Here is a 23,706-nt window from a genome sequence, read left to right as displayed (position 1 = left end):
TCCGTGTCCTTTCCGCGTAAACCCTTAACGCGTTTTCTTTCCCGTTCAACATATATTTCCCGCGTCACACAAAAGTCCACCGTGTCACGGGAATGTTTCCCGTCTGACGGTGGGATTTGCCGTGTCACGGTATACTTTTTTAGGGTTTTTATCATTTTAGAGTTCCGTGTGTTCCCTCAGCACATTTTTTTCTATAAATACCCCCTCATTTCTGATGTACGGGGCATCAATTAATTCTCTATTTTTCTCTCTTCTATGCTCTAGCCTAAACACTAGCCTACCCTTCTTCTTTCAAAAGTCCTTCTTCAAGTACTCCAAGGAGTCCATACTTTACTCGTGGTTCTGTCCTTAAGCCAAGGCGTGAAAGGTAGAACTGTTTGAGGGTTTGGCCCCAAATCAGATCAATTCTATTTAATTTAATTTAATTATTGTTTTATTATTATTTCCTTGAAGTTACTAACATTTTATTCATGATGTAGAAATTTAAAGGAACGTGCGGAATGTGAGTAATTAATTAATTTAATTACTCTTATTTTATTTTTATATTGCTAGTATCATGATTAGGTTATTTTATATTTGATTTCACTCACATTATTATTGGTAAATTGCTTCCAATATTAATGTTTATTCTACTTTTTTTTATTGATCACCATATTGCATGTTTAAAGGGAATATGTAATTGAAAATCACGCCTAATAAGATAATTTGGACGACCGGTTAGGTTCCTTTTTTATCTTATTGTTTAATCAAGTGATCACAATATTTTAGAATAATATGTTGCAGTAATATTCAACCAATTTAGCTTAATAATAGATTGGAGCAAATTGAATCTTTGTTTGTATGCCTTTGAGATCGCAGGAATCAATTTTCACTATAAGAATCGAGTATAGGCCAATACGGGCGAATGTGACTCCATGACTCACTTCGTACCATCATCCCCGATCCTCCTTTCGTGGTTCCGAACCATATGGAGTTAGTAATCTCATGGATTATGAATTGGGTGTAACCTTCACGGGTCAATCGTTGTTGCCTATTGTTGTCCCTTTATCGTGGTTGCCTTTTATGATCCGTGAACGGTTTACAAGTTCCTTAAAAAGTTGTTGGCGGCTCCCTACTTTCCTTGTCCCTAATCGTATATGTCAATTCCCACTTCCTATGAGTGTCAAGCATATTCATACATGCTTTTTACGTAGGCACACTTCGAACGACGCCTACAGTTAGCACTAGCTAAAACTGATGATCGTCCATTCCAGCCTAAATTAGGGTATAATCCTAAACTTAAATTTCCTAAGTTAAATGGTAGTATTCCCAGGTTGTGGATCAAAAACTGCTCTAGATACTTAGTCTTTGTAAAATTCCTGATGAGCAAAAGGTAGACTTAGCATCACTGAATATGACAGACAAAGCTAAAAATTAGGAGACTAGCTATTTATCTACTCGGACTGCAGTGGATTGGAATGATTTTATGATTGATGTTAATGGTCGTTTTAAGGATGAAATAGGGGTCAATGTTGTGGAAGAATTTCATAAGCTGACTCAAGTTGATTCCATTGAAACTTATGTTGATGAATTTGAAAATCTGAGAGCTTTGATGTTGCAAAATAGTTATGTTCTGCCTGAGAAGTATTTACTTGAGAGTTTCATTGGTTGGTTGAAACCTGGAATACGACCCTTTGTTAGAGCTTTTAAACCTCAAACTATAACTGTAGCTATGGAGTATGCAAGGTTGTAGGCTGAATCTATCCTTGCTAATTCTCAGCCAAACCCCAAACATTTTCCCCTTACAAAAAATCCTATACCACCACAACTTAAATCAATAGCTCTAAACCTCCAGTCCTTCCAACCCCTTCTATGAAACCTCTTCCCTTGCTTAAATCCAACAAACCCAAAAAATATATTCCTGCAGAAATCAGAATTGAGAACATATCTAAAGGCCTTTGTTATTAATGTGATGCACCCTATAACAGGAATCACAAATGCCAGTTTAAGGAGCCACGGTTGTTTACTATAGAAATTCAAGGGGTAGATGAGGTAGATTCCTCTATAGTTGAGTTGGAAGAGCATGATCATGTGCAGGAGTTAGACCCATAAATTTTTGTATGTGCTTTAACTGTAATCAAAACTTTCATACCATGAGAGTTCAAGTGATGGTGAATGGAACTCCTCTACATACCTTAATTGACTCATGACGCACTCATAATTTTCTAGATTCACATTTGGCTGAAACACTTAGCTGTAAAAGTGAGATATTAAAAGGATAGTCAGTCATGGTGGTTGATGGAAATAATTTTGTGTGTCAAGTTATGTGTAGAGGGTTTACCTGGTTCCTTGGTAGACAGGAGCATACTGCAAATGTTATGCTGATACCTTTGGGAGGCTGTGATATGGTCTTAGGAATTCAATGGCTCAACACTTTTGGGTCGATTTCTTGAAATTTCAGACAACTTACCATGAAATTCAGTAGAAACAATGATAAGGTGATTCTAAAGGGTATGCCTAGTCATAAACTGAAAGTGTTACAAGACACCCTTTCTTCAAGGTTAATATCTTGTGCTGCTAAAATCTGTTTCTTGCAAGTTTCTGATATGACAGATGAAAGTCAGCCTGCTTGTTTCCTCTAGGTGTCTGGTGAGGATAAGGAACATGAAGCATTGGCAGCTTTAAAGACTTAATTTGCTAAGGTGTTTGAAGAGCCTGAGGAGCTACCACCTAGTAGAGGGGTTTATGATCGCATAATTGAGCTAGAACTTGGGAAGGGAGCAGTGAATATAAGACCCTATAGGTATCCACTCAAGTAAAAGGAAATTATTGAACAGTTAGTTCAACAAATGCTGGAGAGAGGATTGATTAGAATTAGCTCCAGCCCTTTTGCCTCCCCAGTTGTCTTGGTGGGTAAGAAAGATGGGACTTGGAGGTTATGTGTGGATTATAGGGAGCTCAATAAAAGGACAATAAAAAACAAATTTCCAATGCCTGTATTAGATGAGTTAATTGATGAGTTGTCAGGTTCTGTGGTGTTCAATAAGTTAGATCTCAGAGCAGGATACCACCAACTAAGGATTCACCCAATTAATGTTTTCAAAACTGCATTCAAGACTCATAAAGGGCACTATGAGCTCTTGGTTATACCCTTTGATCTCACCAATGCTCCTTCTTCTTTTAAAAGCTGCATAAATGGTGTTTTTAGGCCTTTGCCGAGGAAGTGTCATCTGGTCTTTTTTTTATATGATATTCTGGTTCACAACAAAAGCATTACATAGCACTAGCAACATTTTCCCCTGGTATTCATATTTATGTCATAATACTCATTATATGCTAAGTTAAAGCAAATGCTCTTTTGCTTCCAATATAGTTGAGTATTTGGGGCATTTCATTTCAGCTAAGGGAATGGAAATTGATCCTAATAAGGTAAGTGTTGTTAATTCTTGGCCAAGCCCTAAGTCTGTCAATAAACTTAGAAGTTTCTTGGGCCTTGCAGGTTATTACAGAAAGTTCATAAGAAATTATACAAGCATTTGCAAACCTCTTACTGAAATTTTGAAGAAGGGGGCATTTGAATGGTTTGATTTAGTTTAGACTACCTTTGACACATTGAAATCTGCTTTGGTAAGTGATCTTGTTTTGGATTTGCCAGACTTTTCCAAGCAGTTTGTGATGGAGACAGATGCTTCTAAGATAGGTATTGGAGCTGTGTTGATGCAAGACAGTCATCCAATAACTTTTATTAGCAAGTTCTTGGGACCAAAGTGGCAAAGGCTCTCGGTATATGAGAAGGAATTGATTGCTATGGTCTTTGCTGTCCAAAAATGGGAACAATATTTTCTAGGGGCTTCCTTTATGGTCAGAACTGATCAAAAGAGCTTGAAATGGTTACTTCAGCAAAAGATTTCAACCCCTTTTCAACAGTTTTGGCTTTCAAGCTGATGGGGTTTCCCTATGAAATCCATTACAAGGAAGGTTCTGAAAACACTGTTGCAGATGCTTTATCTAAGTAGCTTGGACCAGAGATTTTGTTTATGGCTATCTTAGTGATTGATTCTGATCTTAGCCAGGATATTAAGTCCAACTATGCCTTGGATGATAACACTAGATCTATGGTGGAAAAGTTGAGTCAAGGTGAAGTGCTAGGCGCTTTCAGTTTACAGTAGGGCTGTTGAGAAGATATGACAGGATTGTCATTGGCCCTGACCTAACTCTGAAGGGAAAGTTAATGACATGGCATTATGCTTTCATGGAAGCTGGACATTCTGGTAGGGACCAGACTTACAAAAGATAACACAAGGTATTCTACTGGAAGGGTATGGCTAGGGATGCGTAATTCAATTTGTTAGGAAGTGTGTGGTCTATCAAGCTTCCAAATATGACACTTTTGCTAAGCCTGGTGCATTACAACCTTTTCCTATACCTGAGCAAATTTGGACTGACATTTCTATGGATTTTATGACAGGGTTGCCTATATATAATAGGGTTGCCTATGTCTATGAGCAAAATGTTATTTTGTGGTGGTTAATAGACTTAGCAAATATACCCCTTTCATGTCCCTTAAGCATCCTTTTACAGTTGTTGAGGTAGCTCGGGTATACTTAGATTATGTGTTTGAGCTCCATGGGTGGCCTAGGAGTATAGTGAGTGACAGAGATCCCATTTTCTTTAGTTATTTTTTGAAGGGGCTATTTTCTTTGCAGGGTACAGAATTCCTTTTATCATCTTCTTATAATCTAAAAATAGATGGGCAGACTGAGGTGGTAAATAGGTGTTTAGAGACATACCTAAGGTACATGACTAGGGATCAGCCTAAAGAATGGTGTAAGTATCTCCCTATGGAAAATTGGTGGTATAATACTCATTTCCATTCTTCTGCTGGCATGACTCCATATGAAGTTTTATATTGTCAGGCTCCCCCAATTCATTTGCCCTATCTCCCTGGTGAATCGGCTAATGAGTTGGTTGATAGAAGCATGCAGAAGAGAGAAATGATATTAAAGGTTCTTAAGGAAAATTTGACTAAGGCACAACATAAAGAAGTTTGAGGTGAATGATTGGATTTGGCTCAAGTTGCAGCCCTATAGGCAACATTCTGTTGGTAGCAAGAGCAATCAAAAGCTGGCTGCTAAGTACTTTGGCCCTTTCAAGGTTTCTACTATAATTGGAAAGGTGGCATATAAGGTGCAGTTGCTTAGTTCAACAAGAATTCGCAATGTTTTTCATGCATCTCAGCTAAAGCCTTTACGTGGAACTCTGCGAGCAACAGCTGTCCAGCCAACTAAATTGAATCAGGAGGCTCCTATTCCATCTTCTCCTACTTGTATCTTGGAATCAAGGTCAATTCCTGTCTCTGGAATTGATCAGGTGCAATATTTGGTGTAATGGATTAATTAGCCACAGCATGAAGCTTCTTGGGTGGTAAAGGATGATTTTGAAGCCATGTTTCCTGGTTTGTTGTTGTTCAGGCTTGAGGACAAGCCTCTTAAAGGGGGAGGATATGTTACAGTATGAAGAGTATTAAGCTGAAACATTTGGCGGGAAAGTTTGTTAGAATTGAAGTTTATTTGTGAATTACTTTTTGTTTTTGTCGTTTCTGCCTTAGTTTGGTTCTTAGAAAGGGAATCTTTCTGTTTTGCATTTATGCTTATTAAAGCTTAGGTGAGTTGTATTTGGCTAATTAAGAAATATAATACAACTTCTCTCTCTACATTCTCTCTTCATTTCTCTCTCTATTCTGTTTCTCATCTCTTCTTCTTCTCTAATTTCTCTTTCTTCTTCATACTCCATCTTTTCTAGGTATTGAGCTTAGTTTCTGAAATCAGAAACTCGATAAGGAATTTGATCCTTATCACAGGCTATTTATGGGTAGTTTCTGACAAAATTTCCTCAACATTAACCCTTTCAAAATAATTTTGATCAAAATTATAAATTTTATGATTTGGGCATAGACGAGTTTATGTTATTAAATACTCATAATTGTCGTAAGAATGACTCAAGTCATATAGAAAGATAGGCAATGACTCAAAGAGTGATGTAATAACACATCAGCAATTACTTATTGACGTAATGTAGCACGTAATACACAATAAAATATATGCTAACTGTCGTTGACACAAATCTTTTCTTCACATTCCATCCATAAATATGGTATAGGCTCCCTCCAATTTACAAGGCCAACAAAAATAATATCAAACTCTTTTTTAAAAAATATATCTTCAAAAAGGTAACAATGTACCAAGCACTTCCTTACAAGGCATGGCACACAACAAATTTATTTCCTACACCATCATCCTTGAATGATCATGCAAGTTCATCGTTGTCGAAATGGATGGCGGTGAAGGGGGAGAGTATAGACATTAAGAGTCTAGTTGATGAAAATGCAGTGACAGTTTTTGGACGACGTGGGTGTTGCATGAGCCATGTGGTACGACGTTTGCTACTTGGCCTTGGAGTTAGTCCTGCTGTTTATGAAATTGATGAGCAAGATGAGCAACTCGTCGTAGATGAGCTTAAGAAAGTGGGGTCCAACTGTGGTGGTAGTGAAAAACTGGTGAGTTTTCCGACGGTGTTTATTGGTGGGCGGTGGTTTGGTGACTTGGATAAGGTTATGGCGGCTCATATTACTGGCGAGTTGACTCCAATTCTTAAAGATGCAGGGGCCTTATGGCTTTGAAGTATGAGCAATTGAATAAGAAGAAATTGCCTTTTTTTTTTTTTTGGGGGGGGGGGGGGGGGGGTTGTTTTTGTATTTATTGTAACTGATTTCACCTAAACCCCATAAATATAATCATATCTAGAATTTAATAATGATTTAGTAGTAATAAAACATTTCTTCTCTAGTCTGAGATATGTTGCCTTAAGATGAAAAGATAAAACTATGGTGTTAAATTAAGACAGTTTTTGAAGTTTTACTTGATTAAAGTTCCTACAATTTCCCACTTAAAGTTAAGTGTAGGATAAGCTACATAACATGAGGTGTGTCACAGCCTAGAAATCGCGACAACTAGATTTGTTTCAAATCGTGGCTTAAAACAGTCTGCCTAATGTACAGGCTCAAACCAAGAACTTAGCTTCCCACCCACAATGGTGGGGTCAGCCATAATACACCCACCAGCCCCGCTCCAATAACCAAGTGATGACTATACTACCTAATGCATGAATGCAACTATTGCTGTCAAAGGCAGTTGCTATACTGTTTATTAATCACCTCTTACAGAGGAAAATTCAGATAAAAACAGCTATTATTGACAAGAAATCCCTCGATAAGTTTCAGAATTGTCAATGTTTCCACCTGTCCAAAGCAGAAACACATGATGTAGCAACTATGTAAGCCAAGGGCAGTGATTGTAGAAGAGTGCTAATACAACTAGTTCAGTCAACTACAAAATCTATCCAGTAGAATAACAAAGGAAGAAAGTATAGACTTTGACAAACATGTACAATACACATCTAGAATACAAACAGGAATTCAGAAATTACAATTATATAGTATCCAGCCAAGAATCAAAATCTTCCATAGCCTTGGAGTTGGAACCGGATTGGGGTGTAGACAATGAGGGAACCTGGGTGGATCGGAAAAGACTATCCGTATTGCTTGGGTTGGATGTTTCTGCGAGGAGGTCATCAAGCTCAGTATCGAGACTACTGATGATGGGAAATGCAGGTGCAGATTGGCCCAATGAATGTTGTAATGGAGCTAAATGATTAGCTTTATGTCCCGTGATAAATGATGCAGAGGTTCCTGTTTGATTTAAGGGAGTATCAAAAAGCTTTGTCTCGTTAAATGATCCAAGAAGCATGTCAAGCTCTGCTTCTGCAGAAGCAACTTCATATCTTGATAACGGCCTTATTTCTTGCTCACTTACATGACTAAACTCAGGCTTTTCTCTCTCATCCAGAAATTCCAAGTCGTCTGATTTGCTATTTGCAACTTGCTTAGTTACATGACTAACCTGCCCTACATCATCTAATTTGCTCTCTGCATGTTTCTTGCTACCATGATCAAGTTGTACTTTTTCTCTATCATCAAGAAATTCCATGTCATCCAATCGGCTCAATTTTATATCACCTTTAGAATCTGATTTTGATTCTGGATCTAGATCATGGCGGCTGGTATTATTTGATGAAGGCATCTTACCATCCTTCTCTACATCATGACTCTTAGCCATTCGTTCCTCTTCCAAATAAAGAGCTAGTAACTCACCAAAACTGTCAATTTTTTCAATCTTTTGTCTCTCAGATGTATGTAAAGGCGCCTGATTATCAGCTTCTCTCGCATCTTGGTGATGCTGCAAACACGAAGGAAGCATGAAGAAAAGACCATGTTAGTGTACAAAGTATATCAAGGAATCGGTTGTTCATCACAATACTAGGGGATATTTGGCATATATCTTACATAAGCTCATTTAAGCACTAAAAACTTATGTTCCAGAACTAAATTCAACATGGCTACTAAACTCAAATTACCTAAAATTGTACCCAAATGGTAACGTGCTTTTGACCTAGACCTAAATCAAGTCAATCCAAACCAAAGTAATATGAGAGGCCATATGACTAATATTGATTGAGATTTCATTGAAAATTCATTTCTAAACTGCAATTATCTAAATCCAAATGAGTTTTTTATTTGTACACAGCACCGATGGTACATGACTCAGCCTAATAATGTTGAGCTGAAGCATATCTAAAAGACCCATTTGCAGGCCAAGGAATTCTTATCTGCTATGGACTGCTGATTCCAACACTAGATTGATAGGTAAATAAGGGAAATAAGAGAGTAAAGCTGGAGTCTTTGATTGATTTAAAGCTGAAACTACAATGGTGAAAGGTTCTACCTTGGAGGCTACTCTACTACTAAATAACGGCTACAAGATAACTTCATTCAACATGCCCTACTCTCTTACATTCCTCTGCTTATATACTCAGCATTCTCTCCTAAATCAGTGACCTAATCATTACAAGTTTTGTCTTCTTCTTCTCCAGGTAATTGCTGCCCTGTTGCCTCAACATTCCGTGGAAAATCTTCTTGTTTGTCCTCTTGTGACAGCTCATAGAATACCTGCCCTCTACCTGATTTGCGCCTTCTCTCATAAACTTTGATTTGCTTAGGAGACCTCCCTTGAGTCATAGCAATACTCCCCCCCAAAACCTTCACCTTGTCCTCAAGGTGGAAGGAAGGAAATCTGAGGTTGATCATCCCAAAGTCTTCCCAAGTGGCCCCAAAGGCAGGCAGTCCGTGCCACTTGAGCAACACCTCCAAGTCATTGCTGCTCCCTCCTGACTTCTGCCTGACCTCCAGCACCTCTTCAGGTTCCACTATTAACTCAAGGTCTGCTGAGAGGTTGGATGGAATTGTAGGGTTCACCGGAGCATCCCCTACTGCCCTCTTAAGTTGGGAGATATGAAACACGGGGTGCACCTTGCAATTGTCTGGCAGCTTAAGACGATATACCACATTCCCAACCCGCTGCTCTACTTCAAAGGGGCCATAAAAGCGAGCAGCCAACTTCTCATAAGGCCTCTTGGCAATTGTACGCTGCCTATACGGTTGGAGCTTCAAAAACACCCAGTCCCCTACCTCGAATTCCAACTCTCTCCTCTTGCTGTCCTCAACATCCTTCATTAATTGCTTAGCGCAATTGATATTCATGCGAAGCTCATCTAAAATCAGTTCCCTCTCCAGCAGTCCCTCCTCTAAACTCTTCACAACTGTTGACCCCTCCCTTGGTTTCCAGATTTTTGGAGGATCCCTCCAATAAACCACCTTAAAAGGGGTCATCTTGGTGGTGGTATGAGGGGATGTGTTATAGGCATATTCAGCCCACGGAAGCCACTGTGCCCAACTCTTGGGTTGACTGACAACAAAACAACGAAGGTAGGTTTCAAGGCATTTGTTTACCACCTCCGTTTGGCCGTCCGTTTGGGGATGGTATGATGTGCTGCGATTAAGATGGGTCCCCTGTAATCTGAACATCTCCTTCCAAAAGATACTTAAGAACACCTTATCCCGATCCGACACAATGGAAGATGGAAAACCATGTAAACGAACTATCTCCCTGATGAAGATTTCTGCCACCTTCAGAGCAGTAAAAGGGTGCTTCAGCCCCACAAAGTGACTATACTTCGACAACCTATCCACAACCACCATGATGACATTCACACCTTTCGAAAGAGGAAGCACTTCGATGAAATCCATCGAAATTTCATCCCAAATCACCTCAGGCACAGGAAACGGTTGTAGCAACCCGGCTGCTAATTGTTGGGACACTTTACTTCTGTGGCAGACATCACAAGTACCAACATACTCTCCCACCTTCTTGCGCATGCCCGGCCAGAACCAGTCGGCTGCCAAGCGCAAGTACGTCTTGACTTCCCCTTCATGCCCACTGACCGGTGTATCATGATATTCTCTGAGTAAGACTGGAATTAGCTTTGATTTCTTGGGCACCACCAATCTGCCCTTGTACCGTACCCTGCCACCCACTACTAAAAAACCCTTGCAAGCTTCTGGGTTCACTGATAACTTCTATTTCAATTCTGTCAGCCATGGGTCTTGGGCTGCCTCCGCATCCAAGTCAGCCCAGTCCACCTTTTGGGTTGAAATCAAAGCCCCAAACTGGACAGCTGCTTCTCCTTTTCTCGAAAGAGCATCGGCCACCCGATTAGATGGGCCAGGCTTGTATTGTATTTCGAAGTCCATTCCCATCAATTTCCGCATCCATTTCTGGTATTCACTACCCACCTCCCTTTGCTGAGTCAAGAAGCGCAAACTGTGTTGATCGGTGCGAATAATGAAGTGCCTCCCAAGGAGGTAATGCCTCCATTTCATGACTGCTAGGCTAATAGCCATCAACTCCTTTTCATAGATGGATTTAGCCTAGTTCCGGACACCAAGTAACTTGCTGAAGTAAGCTATAGGCCTGCCAAGTTGCATCATGACAGCCCCTAATCCGAACCCTGATGCATCAGTCTCGATCACAAAATTTTCTTGAAAATTCGACATAGCTAAAACAGGGGCTGTTATCATGGCCTCCTTAAGGGTTTTAAAGGCCTGAGTTGCTTCCTTCCCCCAACAAAAACCATCCTTCTTCAACTGACTGGTCAGAGGGGCTGCAATTTGGGCGTAGTGAGCCACGAATTTCCGGTAATACCCGGTGAGGCCGAGAAACCCCCTCAATTCCCTCAAATTCCTCGGTTCTTCCCAATCTACAATGGCCTTCACCTTATCCATATCCATTGCCACTCCACCTTCCGAAATCACATGGCCCAAATAAGCCACTTCCCGCTTTCCAAACTCACACTTTTTCCAGTTGGCATATAACTCATTTGCTGCCAATTTCTCTAGCACCAACCGAACATGTCTCTTGTGTTCTTCCTCCCCTCTACTATACACCAATATGTCATCAAAAAACACCAACACGAATTTCCTCAAAAAGGGTTTAAATACTTCGTTCATCAAGGATTGAAATGTGGCGGGAGCGTTGGTTAACCCAAACGGCATCACTAAAAACTCATAGTGACCCTCGTGGGTTCGGAATGCGGTTTTAAGGATGTGCTCGGCCTTCATTCTAATTTGATGGTACCCCGATTTCAAGTCTAACTTCGAAAACCACCTTGCTCCATTCAATTCATCTAGCAATTCGTCGATTACCGGAATAGGAAATTTATCGGGCACTGTTTCCCTATTCAAAGCACGATAACCGACGCAGAAACGCCACGAGCCATCCTCCTTCTTGACAAGAATTACCGGACTCGAGAACGGGCTCGTGGAGGGTTGTATTATGCCGGCTTGTAGCATCTCTTGAATCAACCTTTCAATCTCATCTTTCTGTATTTGGGGATAACGATACGGCCTAACACTGATTGGGTTGCTACCCCCCTTTAAAACAATCGAATGCTCGTGTCCTCGGTGCGGTGGCAGACCGCCTGGCATCTTGAATACTCCCTGGAATTCCTGGAGTATCTAAGTCAAAAATGCAGGTGGGGTGGACTCACTGCCTTCACCAATTTCCCCACTTCCCAAGCTGCATAACTCAATTAATAAGCCTCCCCCTTCCTTGCTCACATTTCTAACCATTGCCTCGAGGGAAATGCGGGCCTTCTCAAGTGACGGATCTCCGGTCAGCGTCACTGGCAGTCCCCCCAATCGTAACTTCATCACCTGCGTCTTCCAGTTGGTGGTGACAACCCCCAACTTCTCCAACCACTGAACGCCGAGAATCACATCTACGCTCCCCAACTCCAGAGGAAGAAAATCATCCTGAACTGACACTCCTCCGTCCAACACCACCTCTACCTCTCGGCAAATTCCCCTCCCTTTGATCGTCTTGCCGTTGCTCAGGGCCACCGAAAATTCTCCACCCCGGGATACCGGAACCGCAGCGTCGGCCACCAGCTGCAAAGCTATAAAATTGTGGGTGGACCCCGGATCCACCATTACTACCGCCGCTTTTCCTCCCACTGATCCCGGCAATTTCATGGTCTTGGGGTTCGAAATTCCGACCACGGAGCACAAGGACACCTCAATGTCCTCCTCGTTCTCCACCTCACCTTCTTCCTCGCGCTCCTCTTCTCCAGCCACTAACAAGACACTCATTTCCTTCCTTTTGCACCGATGCCCCGCACTCCACTTTTCGTCACACCGAAAACAAAGATTTTTTGCACTCCGTTCTTGCAGCTCTGCCTCCGTCAAACGTCGCGTAAAGGTGGTTCGATTTTGGAAATCTCTAGTCGATTTGTTTATGTTGACTGAGGTAGAAGCCTGAGACTCAGTGTTGGGTATATTACCCCACGACTTGTTGGATCCAGAATGGTTGGGTACCCCATATGTCTGGACCAACCCTAACCCACCAGATTTGTTGGGCTGCAAGGACGTATTGAAGGGGTGGGCCGGCCCACTTCTCGCCCAGCTTTGACTTAGCCTTTTGGGTTGACAGACCCAATTCTTTTCCTCGATCCGACCCGCCAACTCCATAGCTCCCTCCAGATTAAACGGGTTAAGGAGTCGGACCTCCGATTTAATATCACCTCTCAACCCGTTTATGAATTGACCCATCATCAGGGATTCGGGTATGCCTTCTAAAGGGGCATCCATCTCTATATACTTCCTCCTATACTCCTCCACCGTCCCTTCTTGACTCACAGCCAGCCACTGTTCGTAGAGCGAACCCGAGTGCGACGGCCAGAACTCATAGAGGATACGTTGCTTTAGATCGGTCCACCCTACCAACGGCCTCCGCTTCTTCTCCCATTGAAACTACTTCAGAGCATCGCCGTCCATGGCCACCACCGACGCTTCTAACTTCTCCCTCTCAGTCAATAGATAAAACTCAAAGAACATTTCTGCCCTCACAATCCAATTATCGAGATCCTTCCCTTCAAATATCGGCATTTCCAGCTTCCGGTGTTTCTAATGGCTGCCACCGCGCCACCGTTAGCACCACCCCCTCCCGGCCAGTTTCTCATCTCAAACTCCTCTTCGCCATGCCCTTCTCCTTTCCATCCTCTTCGAGGGTTGGTCCGGGATTCATTTACTCCCGTTCCTCCATTCTGGCTTCCCTCACCCTCCAAGTTGACGATGGTTTGGAAACCGAGTGGTGGTCTGTGCCCTCCTCCGGCTGCGGCCCTCTTCAACTCCTCTCTGAATTTCTGATTATTCTCCCTTTCAATCGTCGCCAGCCGCTCCTGGTCGATACGAAATCGATCAAGCCGCTCCTCCCGTGGTGGTTCTGGACAGCACGTCCTCGGCTCTTTATCTCTCCGATACCAGAACTCCGGCCACCGCTGCCTGTACTGCACGTTCGATGGTCGACTCTTGTGTTCCCATCTTCTCCACCAGAGTCTTGAGGTGAGCTTCTTGGAGGTCGAACTTCTGCTCAATGTTATGCAACCTCGATTCTACTTCTCCTATTTTCTCATCGGCTGCATTAGCCCGTTGCGAGAGCGCGGGTGTCACCATGATGAACCGCTCCAATTGCTATGGACTGCTGATTCCAACACTAGATTGATAGGTAAATAAGGGAAATAAGAGAGTAAAGTTGGAGTCTTTGATTGATTAAAAGCTTAAACTACAATGGTGAAAGGTTCTACCTTGGAGGCTACTCTACTACTAAATAACGGCTACAAGATTACTTCATTCAACATGCCCTACTCTCTTACATTCCTATGCTTATATACTCAGCATTCTCTCCTAAATCAGTGACCTAATCATTACAAGTTTTGTCTTCTTCTTCTCCAGGTAATTGTTGCCCTGTTGCCTCAACATTCCGTGGAAAATCCTCTTGTTTGTCCTCTTGTGACAGCTCATAGAATACCTGCCCTCTACCTGATTTGCGTCTTCTCTCATAAAATTTGATTTGCTTAGGAGACCTCCCTTGAGTCATAGCATTATCTTCCCGGAAGATAAGGAAAATAGAACAAGAAAAAGAAAAGAATGTGATTCAAACTAAATTTTTTATTTGCACTAACAAGAGATTTGGTTGATGCATTCATTTACTCTTGAAAATTTCTATCATCTTTTATTAGTTACTTCATAAGCAAAAGATTTACTGTTAAATAAACTAACAAGGGGGAAATAACAATTTTAGTTTGATATAGAAAAACCTACAAAAGAAAATAATGGAAGGTAACTGAATATCATACAAATTATGAAAGGTGATTATTTCATTAAAGAAAAGTAGGTAAAATCAATTTTTCCTAAATTGATGACACATTCTATGATATAATAATCTAAGCAGCATTTTGATGCTTCTGCAATGAAAATAAATAAATAAATAAAACCTCTGTACTTAAAAGAAATTCTGAACTAGAAAGGCCACAAACATTGAACCCAATTCCCTGCTGGAACAATAAGAACGGAGAGAGAAAATCACAGATCAGAATGACCAGTAAGTAGAAATCATACATCAAAAGGAAGAATCGCCACAAAAAGATTCATCTTCGCCAGCAAATCTATGAACAAGAGCTACTGACTCAGACCCCATTGAGTTTTCAAGGATACAGAAAGGCTAATCAAGGGGTAAAATTATATAGCAAATATAAGTTCTGACTAATACTCTAGGCATGAAAGAAGCTGGTTTCTATGGGATCATAATACCAGAAGCCGCCTTAGCACAGTTCATGAATTAATATATAGAGCCAAAAAATATTCTCAAAGGAACATTTAAGAATAACAATTAGTAAAGAATCACATCTTAAGTAACTCTTAGTCATTAAACCATAATGTTCGCCCTGGAAGTCTTAACATAGAACCAAAGCATATTTTACTCCTTTGCTATAACCAGCAGCTTTTCAATTGCTCGATTGTACAACCAAGAGCATGATGTGCACAGTGGACATAATGACACTCAAAGAGTAGGAACCTAGGGTAATTTTTGTTGTTCTAGTGCATCTTTTTAGCCATTTTGATTCAATAATTGACTAGTTAGCATATTGAGATGTAAATCAAAAGAATAACATATTTACTTGGGGTCTTACTTTAATTTGATGATAATCCCTCTTAGTCTCATACTCACTTTTGGCTTTTACATGTAGGTTTCTGGAGTGTCTCGAAGCTTGTTTGAGGAAAGGGTGCTCAAAATAAGTGATATAAGGGAGCTTTGGAAGAACAAGAAACAAGTAGAGTATAGCAGAGAGGCAGTCAGTCAGAGAGCGGCACAGGCCCTGTAGTGCGCCCGCACCTAAGTTCGAAGATATGCTAATTAGTTACTGCTGCGGACAGAAGCCTTATGCGGGCGCACTATCCCTCGACCATACGCAGCACATAGCAGCAGCCGCATCCCAGCAGTGCAGGCATTAGCGCGGGCAGTCCACCCAAACTGCAAGCGCAGCTCAGCAACGGTGTGGGCGAGTAGTGTGGGAACTGCCCAAACAACCCACTTGGCGCACCCGCACCAGCCTGCACATGACTTCTTAATTCTTTTTCATTAACCTTTTCATAAATATACTCCTTTTCTCATGTAATGAAGGAATTAGACTTTAATCATTTTACTGTTCATGTTTTTAGCTTTACCAGAGAATGTGTAGAAACAATCAAGTTCTTCATTTTGTTTGATTTTATTCCTTGCACTTTAGTTTCAGTTTAGTTTTAGTTTCTTTTGATCATATATAGTTGTTAATCTGTTAATTAGTACTAGTTTTGTTTGGTTGCTTGATTAAGTACAAAATCCTTTATTTAGTTCTCCATTTTGTTTGATTAGTTTCTTGCTAATTATTTCATATTTATAATCTTAGTATCCCTTAAATTTCTTCAATTTCCATAATTATTAGAGTGGTGAAGCTTGATCATGAGCTATTGAGTAAATTGAGATGAATTTGATGACTATTATGTGACTAAATTTGATCAATGATGGGTGGCATGTTGTTAGCTTAAAGTGGATTGATCATCCAAGGTAGTGAGTGTAATTGCATATTGATCTAACTTTGACGTGGAAATGGTAATTGAGATTGATATATTTGATTGCATCTTGGTTTAATAATCTTGTAAATTTGACCATAGAGGGATCTAGGTTGATTTTTAGAGAAGTTGTACTTTGGATCTCATGATATACGTCATAAAATGTTACTTACGATATGACAAATGCCAACATACCCTATAGCCATCCAATATTATTTGAGAAACATAGCCGTCAAATAAGACTATTCTGCCAATGATGAACCTCAGGACTCGTAAAACACCAAATTTACATGTAATGAAATAAGTCATTTTTCAATGACTTAAATCATTATATAGTGGATACTATTCTCATTATTTGCAGCATCAATAACACACACAACTTTCTTAATGCTAAGTTGCCACCACTCAGTCACTCTGCTCTATCAAGACCACCGTTGAACTAGTTGAAAAGGCACAAGCGCAGAACCACCTATGTCTTTATTTGAACTTTTACAAGGTCTCTTGTTATAAGCCTTTTAAATGGCATTAGTAAGGAGCAGTATCAGTTTTAACAACTAAAAGCTTCTATGTAATTTCTTTTAGCTTTAGTAGATTGGGGTTACTTTAAACATGTCTTAATCCTAAGATTTCTTCTATAGAAATCTTCAAGAGTGGAGCCAGATTTTTTTCAATAAAGCTGAGGTTTTAAATTCTTATAAAAGAGTCCATAGTAAAAACCAATACTTTTAGTTATTTTCATGAGAATAGATACACTTACAAATTGGATTTAATTTGGACTTCTTTTTCCCATTTTCAAAATGATGAGTTTTCATTACAGGATCTATGCTCTAGAAATTGAAGTGCATAGTCCAGTACTCCCAGTCTATAATCCTTTTTTTTAGGAAGTAGGATATGTGCTTAATTTTAAAGTAAATAGCTTGTCCCCAATACACTAAATGTAAGATACCATAACTCAACTAGCAGCTCATAGCTACTTTCTCATTCAGCTCTCAACAATTTGAAAAAATGACCGTATGAGAAAAAAAAATTTAAGTAAAAGCCCTGACCGCTCCTTCCCTGTATAACTTTATACTAATAACATGTACAACTGTATCAAATCTTGGCCATAAACCATGGTATTAAAGTAGATAAATGCAAATTCGTTTACATTGCCCTTAAATGAGAAACTAGGAACATCATCATGATCCTATCTACATCTAAGGCTTTGTTTGGCAAATGGTTGTTGGCGGTTGGCTGGTTCACTTGGCTTGTTTGACCAGCTGGAATGTTTGGCTGTTTATAATGGCTTTTGAAATTGGTTGTTTAAGCTGGTTGTTTATAAAAGTGTTTGGTAAATTAATTGTTGGTTGTTGGCTGTTTATTAGATAATTTGTGGGCCAATAAGCCAAAAGCCAACAAAAAAGTTACTCAAAGCAGCTTTTTCATTTTGACTTAAAAGCCAGCTTTTTCGCTGACTAAAAAACCAATTACTAAACACATTTTTTGGCTGTTTGATCACCTAAAAAAGCCAAAAGCCAAAAGCTAACCAAAAAGCCATTAAAAAGCCAATTACCAAACATGGCCTAAGATATAAAAATCCTAGTGCATACCATTGATGAATGTTCTAATTAACTATATTTATTATTTTTAACTTTAGCATAGATATAGAAAGAGAGAGAAATTTGCCAAGGATAAAATTGGCCTTGGATTAAATGTGATAATGTGGATAGGATTAGATGTTTGAATCATATTGCAGTTTCTTCTCTATCAAGTTGATTCACATTTGTATTTCAAAATATAGTAATCTAGTAAAGTACATTATTTCAAGTACAATGCATATTTGGAGCAAGCCCAAAGTACTTAATTAATTATCAAACTTTTACTTCTACTTTATCTTCCAATGTGAATTAATAGCTGCTATGCTGTAATTAATTAAAATAAAAAATTAAAAAATTAAAAAATTAAAAAAAATTAAAAAAATTAAAAAAAAAAATTAAAAAAAAATAAAAAAACAGACAAATGCAGGAAATGGGGTGTTGGCTACAACTACAGAAATAGAGTGCATAAACTCAAGCAAGCATCTAACCATGGTAGCGATGCCATGATGAATAAAAACTTCTAATTATGAGCATGCAGGAAGGAAATCATTGATTAACATCATAAGAAGACTGGAGATAAACGGTACATACCAACTCTGGAGGAAAAAGATCTGATTCAACGAAGAGTCTTTTGGCTAAGTCTACTTTTGATAGCCGCTCTGCAAGATCTTTTAGATCTAAGGTCAAAGATGGTATCTGCAATAGATTACAAGAACAAATAAGAAAGCTTTACAAGGCATCCTGGCATAATAATAGATGTAATCTGCTATCAATATACAGAATGAGAGAAAGTATATTAATCAGAACACAACTGCATTAAAGATTTTTTCTATTTGTAGCCCTAAGGGTGTACAAGCATAATAGATATTCCCAAAAAGAGTACCAGCATAATAAATATTTCCAAAAAGAGTACTAATTCAGACTTTATGAGTCATGCACCAATCCAAGTGCTATCAATGGAAAAATTAATGCTTAATCAATACTATAGTATAGTCATGTAAAACCAAGTATGTATATTTCATAGCTTTCACAGTTGTCCAATTTCAGCAGTTTTACCTTCTTCAACATCCGTTTCAGAAACTTCTTAACATTTACTATTGAAACACAAATTAAGGCTAAAGACCTAAAGGAAGATAGAGTGTAAAAAAGGGGTGTGTGTGAGAAAGAGTGGAAACATAAGAAAGAATGAGAGGAAAGATGGAAGTTTGAGGGATATGAGGGGTAAAATAGTACAAGAGGTTCGCCAAAAAAATGAAATAAAGTAAAAGTGTTAAGATTTAAAAACATCATGGAATGCAAGAAAATAAAAGGTGTATTAAACTTTCTGTAACAGGGTAAGTATCCACCAGTGAACACTTTCTATCAATTTAATAAGTCATCATCTATATTCATCTCTAATGAAGAATAAAACAGACAAATATCATTTTCTTGTGCAAGTACAACGATATGATTTTCAGCATTTACTACTTTTGGGAAACAGGAAAAGATAGCCCCAGTAAAAAAAAAAAAAAAAAAAAAAAAAAGAAATTTTGCAAAAAACCACCTTTTAAATTTTATTTTTGCATATAACCACCTTTTTAAAAAAATGTTGCAAAAGACCACCAATTTTAAAACTTTTGTTGCAAATTACCATCATTTCATTTTAAAACAATTGATAAATTTGGCCTAAAAAGTAGTATTTTGCAACAAAAATTTTAAAATTGGTGGTCTTTTGCAACATTTTTTTTAAATAGGTGGTTATATGCAAAAAAAACAAGATTTAAAAGGTGGCTTTTTTGCAAAATTTCCAAAAAAAAATCCCAAGAAATTAAAAATAGTAATGAATTAATAATAAAAGTGACACGATTTTTTTAACAGCTCTAGACTGCATGCAGCCATCACTGACATTTGATCTATAGGATTTTGCTTGTCAACAAAATGTACAAGCAGCCAACCAATAAAAGAAATATTACATATGAATGCAATAATAAGCAGCCAAAGACAAGTAAACGACCCATAAAAAAATAACTGAATAGGAAAAGAGGATTCTTTAAAGATTGTTAAAAAAAACTCAACTGTTAGCATCATAAATGAGTCAATAAAGCAGTTTTCTACTATCTGAAAAAGAAATACGCCTAATTATTCAAAACCAACTACATTACAAATTTTCAAGGTTAAATGGTTGGTGGAGGCATAGTCTGTCAAACTGCAGTTGAATGAAACACTGATGTACACTTTGTTGACAAAATGCAAAGGGAACATGAAATTTCAGCAATTAATCCCAAAATTATATGTACTATCAACTTAAGAATTCTGTGTTGGCCTCTTATAAATCTTAACCCATATATAATTGAAGAATGACAACTTTCATTAAAATAGTTTAGCAGCATAATTCCATCAGATAAAGTAAAGACCTAGCTGGAGTAGTGAACAATTATAAATACTAGAAGAACTAGGAGTGCACGATAATCACTGCAAATATATCAATTCAGCAGAGGTTCTTGCTAATAACAGCAAAGACTTTTTAAAGCAGGGGTGTTTGCAAGATGCACCAAACAGTTCTAGACGTTGGCTAAGATAGCTAAGTATATTCAACTATGACTATTTAGGGGCATTGTGATAATGAGTTCTTAAAACAGATATCTATTCCTAGCAGAAGAACACCTTTAAACTCTTGAAAACAGCATCCTGAAGTATCAAAGGAACATCAGCAACTGCAAAGCTTTTACCAACAACGATATCGATGATTATAGTTTACTTATCCTTAAGTATCAAAGGAACATCAGCAACTGCAAAGCTTTTACCAACAAGGGTATCGATAATTATAGTTTACTTCACAATCTTAAGGCTAGTTTGGCATTATTTTGTTTTAGTGTTTTGAGTTTTTGAAAAAACAAAAAATTAGCTTTTGTTTTGATTTAAGATTTTTTTTTTTTTTTCAAAACACAAGGAAAAAAAACACAAATTTAATCAAAATAAAATTTAAAAAATTGGGATACCCATTTAGCCTCTGATAATACACAAGGATGGCCACCATCGATGTTTTCCTATACAATCATCATCATTCAACATTGTTACTGTTAGCCCTATTTATCCCTTCCTTTTGGGTTTAAATTTGACATAAAAACTTAAATTAATATAAATTATTTACAGGAAAGGGGAGGATTGTGAAAACACAAAGAAAGAGTAGATTAGTCGGCAAAGTCAATGGCAATAGAAGGCGGTGGAAAAATAAGAACGTAAAACATGTGCCATGTCATTGCTGCGTTGGTAATTGCAGAATTTCGCTTGCCGACATCTTCACGGTTCTGACAAGAATAATAAATATTTCCAATCATCGACTTCTCAGCCCCATTGTCGATAGTACGCTCTCTAGAATGATAATGTTAAAGAGATGAAAAAGTTTGCGCCTTTGATTAAGCCTAGTATGTGTATGAATGAAAGAAGATTAGACACAGGAAAGATGTGGGGGATGAGGGTTTTCCAAAACCAAAACTATATAACAGCTTTTGGTGGTTTCCTCTTTTCCGTTGCAGTTTTATAAAAAACTATTCAAATTTTGTTTTTTTAGGCGGTGTAGCCAAACGTTAATTAGTTTAATTTTTGTTTAAATAAATGGAAAAACAATAAAATAAAATAAAATAAAAAAATCGCAATAATCCCAGACACCCCCTTAACAGTTAAGTAGTTTCCTGTTTGCAACAAGGTAGCCACTCAACTTGGACACGTAGTCACACCATCACACAAAAATCCTAGTCAATCCAATGTGCCAGCACCAAAATGAGCATATATACAAATGAAATGATCCCTGAAATTCAGCCTTTAAGATTTTAAAACACCTTAATTACACTTCAGAGCTCTGGATGAGGTTGGCGCTTATTTTTGTACCCCAGGGGGTCTTTCTACTGTTCTATACAAAAGGATCCAAATCTTAAATTGGAAAGTAACAAGCAGAATTGTGGGAGCAACTTAAACATAAGCTTATTGATATAGGTAGTACAAAGTAAACTGTCAGAAAAGGAGAAATCCATGCATCAACCATGCACATAAATCAAGACATGCTTGTTTAGATCAGATATCATACACTTGAAGCAAATGCAAGCAAAAGAAAGATAAAACTAAAATACCAATTGCATAGATGTTCAGTTGATACCTCTTGGATGCCAATTGCTTCATCCTGCATGAGAAAATCATCATCCCTATTCTGTAAAATGATCTTTTTCCCCCTAACAGCAAGCATTGGTGCCACTCCCTGACAAAACTCTAGAAATAATACATGTTAATATAATAAAGAGCTTACAGAAAGTCATTTAACTTTGAGTATTGGACAAACCAATTCATCAACATGAACATCAAACAAAATCAGAATGCCCATTGTCCAATTACAACACTTTAACCAAATCAAACTCCACTTTAAGCACCCAGCATGAAAATGTATCAAAACTCTAAGATTCACACAACATTCAACAAATCTTGCACTTTTCAACCCAAAAATCAAAGTACCCTTTTACAATTATAACACTTTAATTAAAACTGTGAAATGTTACTCGGCAAACATCAAACAAAATCAACACTTTTAATCATCAATTCAACCAAGGTGCCCCAATTCATTTTGACCAACAAAAATAACATAAACAATATAAAAATTGCACTCAATTAGTAAATTACAATTAAAATATGAGAATTCACCAGGCATTCTATCATCAAAAGAATTGGAAAAATGAGAGGGAGACTCCTTAGCTTGGGCAATCAATTCACTGAAATTGGCCCCTTTACTCTTGGGTTTAACCACATCATCCGAATCCAATTCAACACTGTTTTCTTCAATTTCATCATCGTATCGATCCCAATTGGAAGGGAGTGAAGGCGGTGATGGTTGAGTAGTCCTCTTCTTATCTTTACCATCTTTTGAAGTTGAAGAAGAAGATGAAGTATTCTTGGAAGAATGATGATGGGGTTTTCTGGGTTGATGATGTTGAGTGTGAGATCTCTTCGATTTTGCTAGAGATTTTACGTCCATTATTCTTGTTGGTTTTTTCTGCTGTTTCACCTCGTTTCTTGCTCAATACGGCTGACGAGGGAGACTTCGAAACGAGTCTCTGAGTCTTTACCCCTAGTTCTGTAGCAGTGTTGAGTGCTCCTTTACCATTAATGATATATGCAAAATCAGAAAATCCTGCGCGAATATTAATGTGAACCTAAGGTTTATACATACGTAATTGACATTATATTCAACATTGTGACCCCTAATTTTAATATAGTAACTTAATTTTTAATATAGTAACCTTTTTTAAAATTTGAGTAACCTTTAATGTTACTATGAAGTTAAAATAGGACACTATATTGAATAGTGATCTAATTTTAACATTGTGATCTTTATTATTCATATTGACCATTATACTAAAAATTTCATTAAAAAAATTAACCTCTTATAGCTTTTGTAATGTCATACTAACTTTTATTTCAACATAATAACCTTTGTTTTAGGGTCTGTTCACATTTACTTAATTTCAGTTCAGTTCAGCTCTAATCAGTTCAGTTCAGCTCAGTTCAGTAAATGTGAACAGGCCCTTAATATAGTGACCTTTATTTTTTTTTTTATTAATCAAACAATCATATTGTCTCTAATATTGGTGGTCCACAATAAATTAGTGGAAACCAGGTTCAATATAATTAAGAATTTGTAATGCAAAATAATACAACCTCAACTATTTGTTGTCAACAGTACAACCTTTTGTACTATATGTCCACAATATTATTATTATTATTATT

The 23,706-nt window shown here is 38.1% G+C and overlaps 2 protein-coding genes across 2 annotated transcripts; one reads left to right on the top strand and one right to left on the bottom strand.

Moving 5' to 3' along the window:
- The first annotated feature begins 6,214 nt into the window (after positions 1 to 6,214).
- LOC145559786 (glutaredoxin-C9-like) lies at positions 6,215 to 6,675 on the top strand. Its single transcript, XM_081621091.1, has one exon. The coding sequence runs from the start codon at positions 6,215 to 6,217 to the stop codon at positions 6,656 to 6,658; it is 444 nt and encodes a 147-aa protein (XP_081477217.1). The 3' UTR covers positions 6,659 to 6,675.
- Positions 6,676 to 7,208: 533 nt separating this feature from the next.
- On the bottom strand, positions 7,209 to 23,067 carry LOC145558529 (uncharacterized). The gene is made up of 4 exons (XM_081619799.1): positions 22,624 to 23,067; positions 22,088 to 22,197; positions 18,547 to 18,651; positions 7,209 to 8,273 (listed from the first exon to the last, which is right to left on the bottom strand). The coding sequence occupies exons 1-4, from the start codon at positions 22,952 to 22,954 to the stop codon at positions 7,467 to 7,469; spliced, it is 1,353 nt and encodes a 450-aa protein (XP_081475925.1). The 5' UTR covers positions 22,955 to 23,067; the 3' UTR covers positions 7,209 to 7,466.
- Positions 23,068 to 23,706: the final 639 nt, after the last annotated feature.

This window comes from Chenopodium album, chromosome 9 (assembly GCF_948465745.1).
Source record: "Chenopodium album chromosome 9, dcCheAlbu1.1, whole genome shotgun sequence".
In the NCBI taxonomy this organism is placed as follows: domain Eukaryota; kingdom Viridiplantae; phylum Streptophyta; class Magnoliopsida; order Caryophyllales; family Amaranthaceae; genus Chenopodium; species Chenopodium album.
Note: the sequence above shows the minus strand (reverse complement) of the source record. Positions and strands in the feature narration are given on the sequence as shown.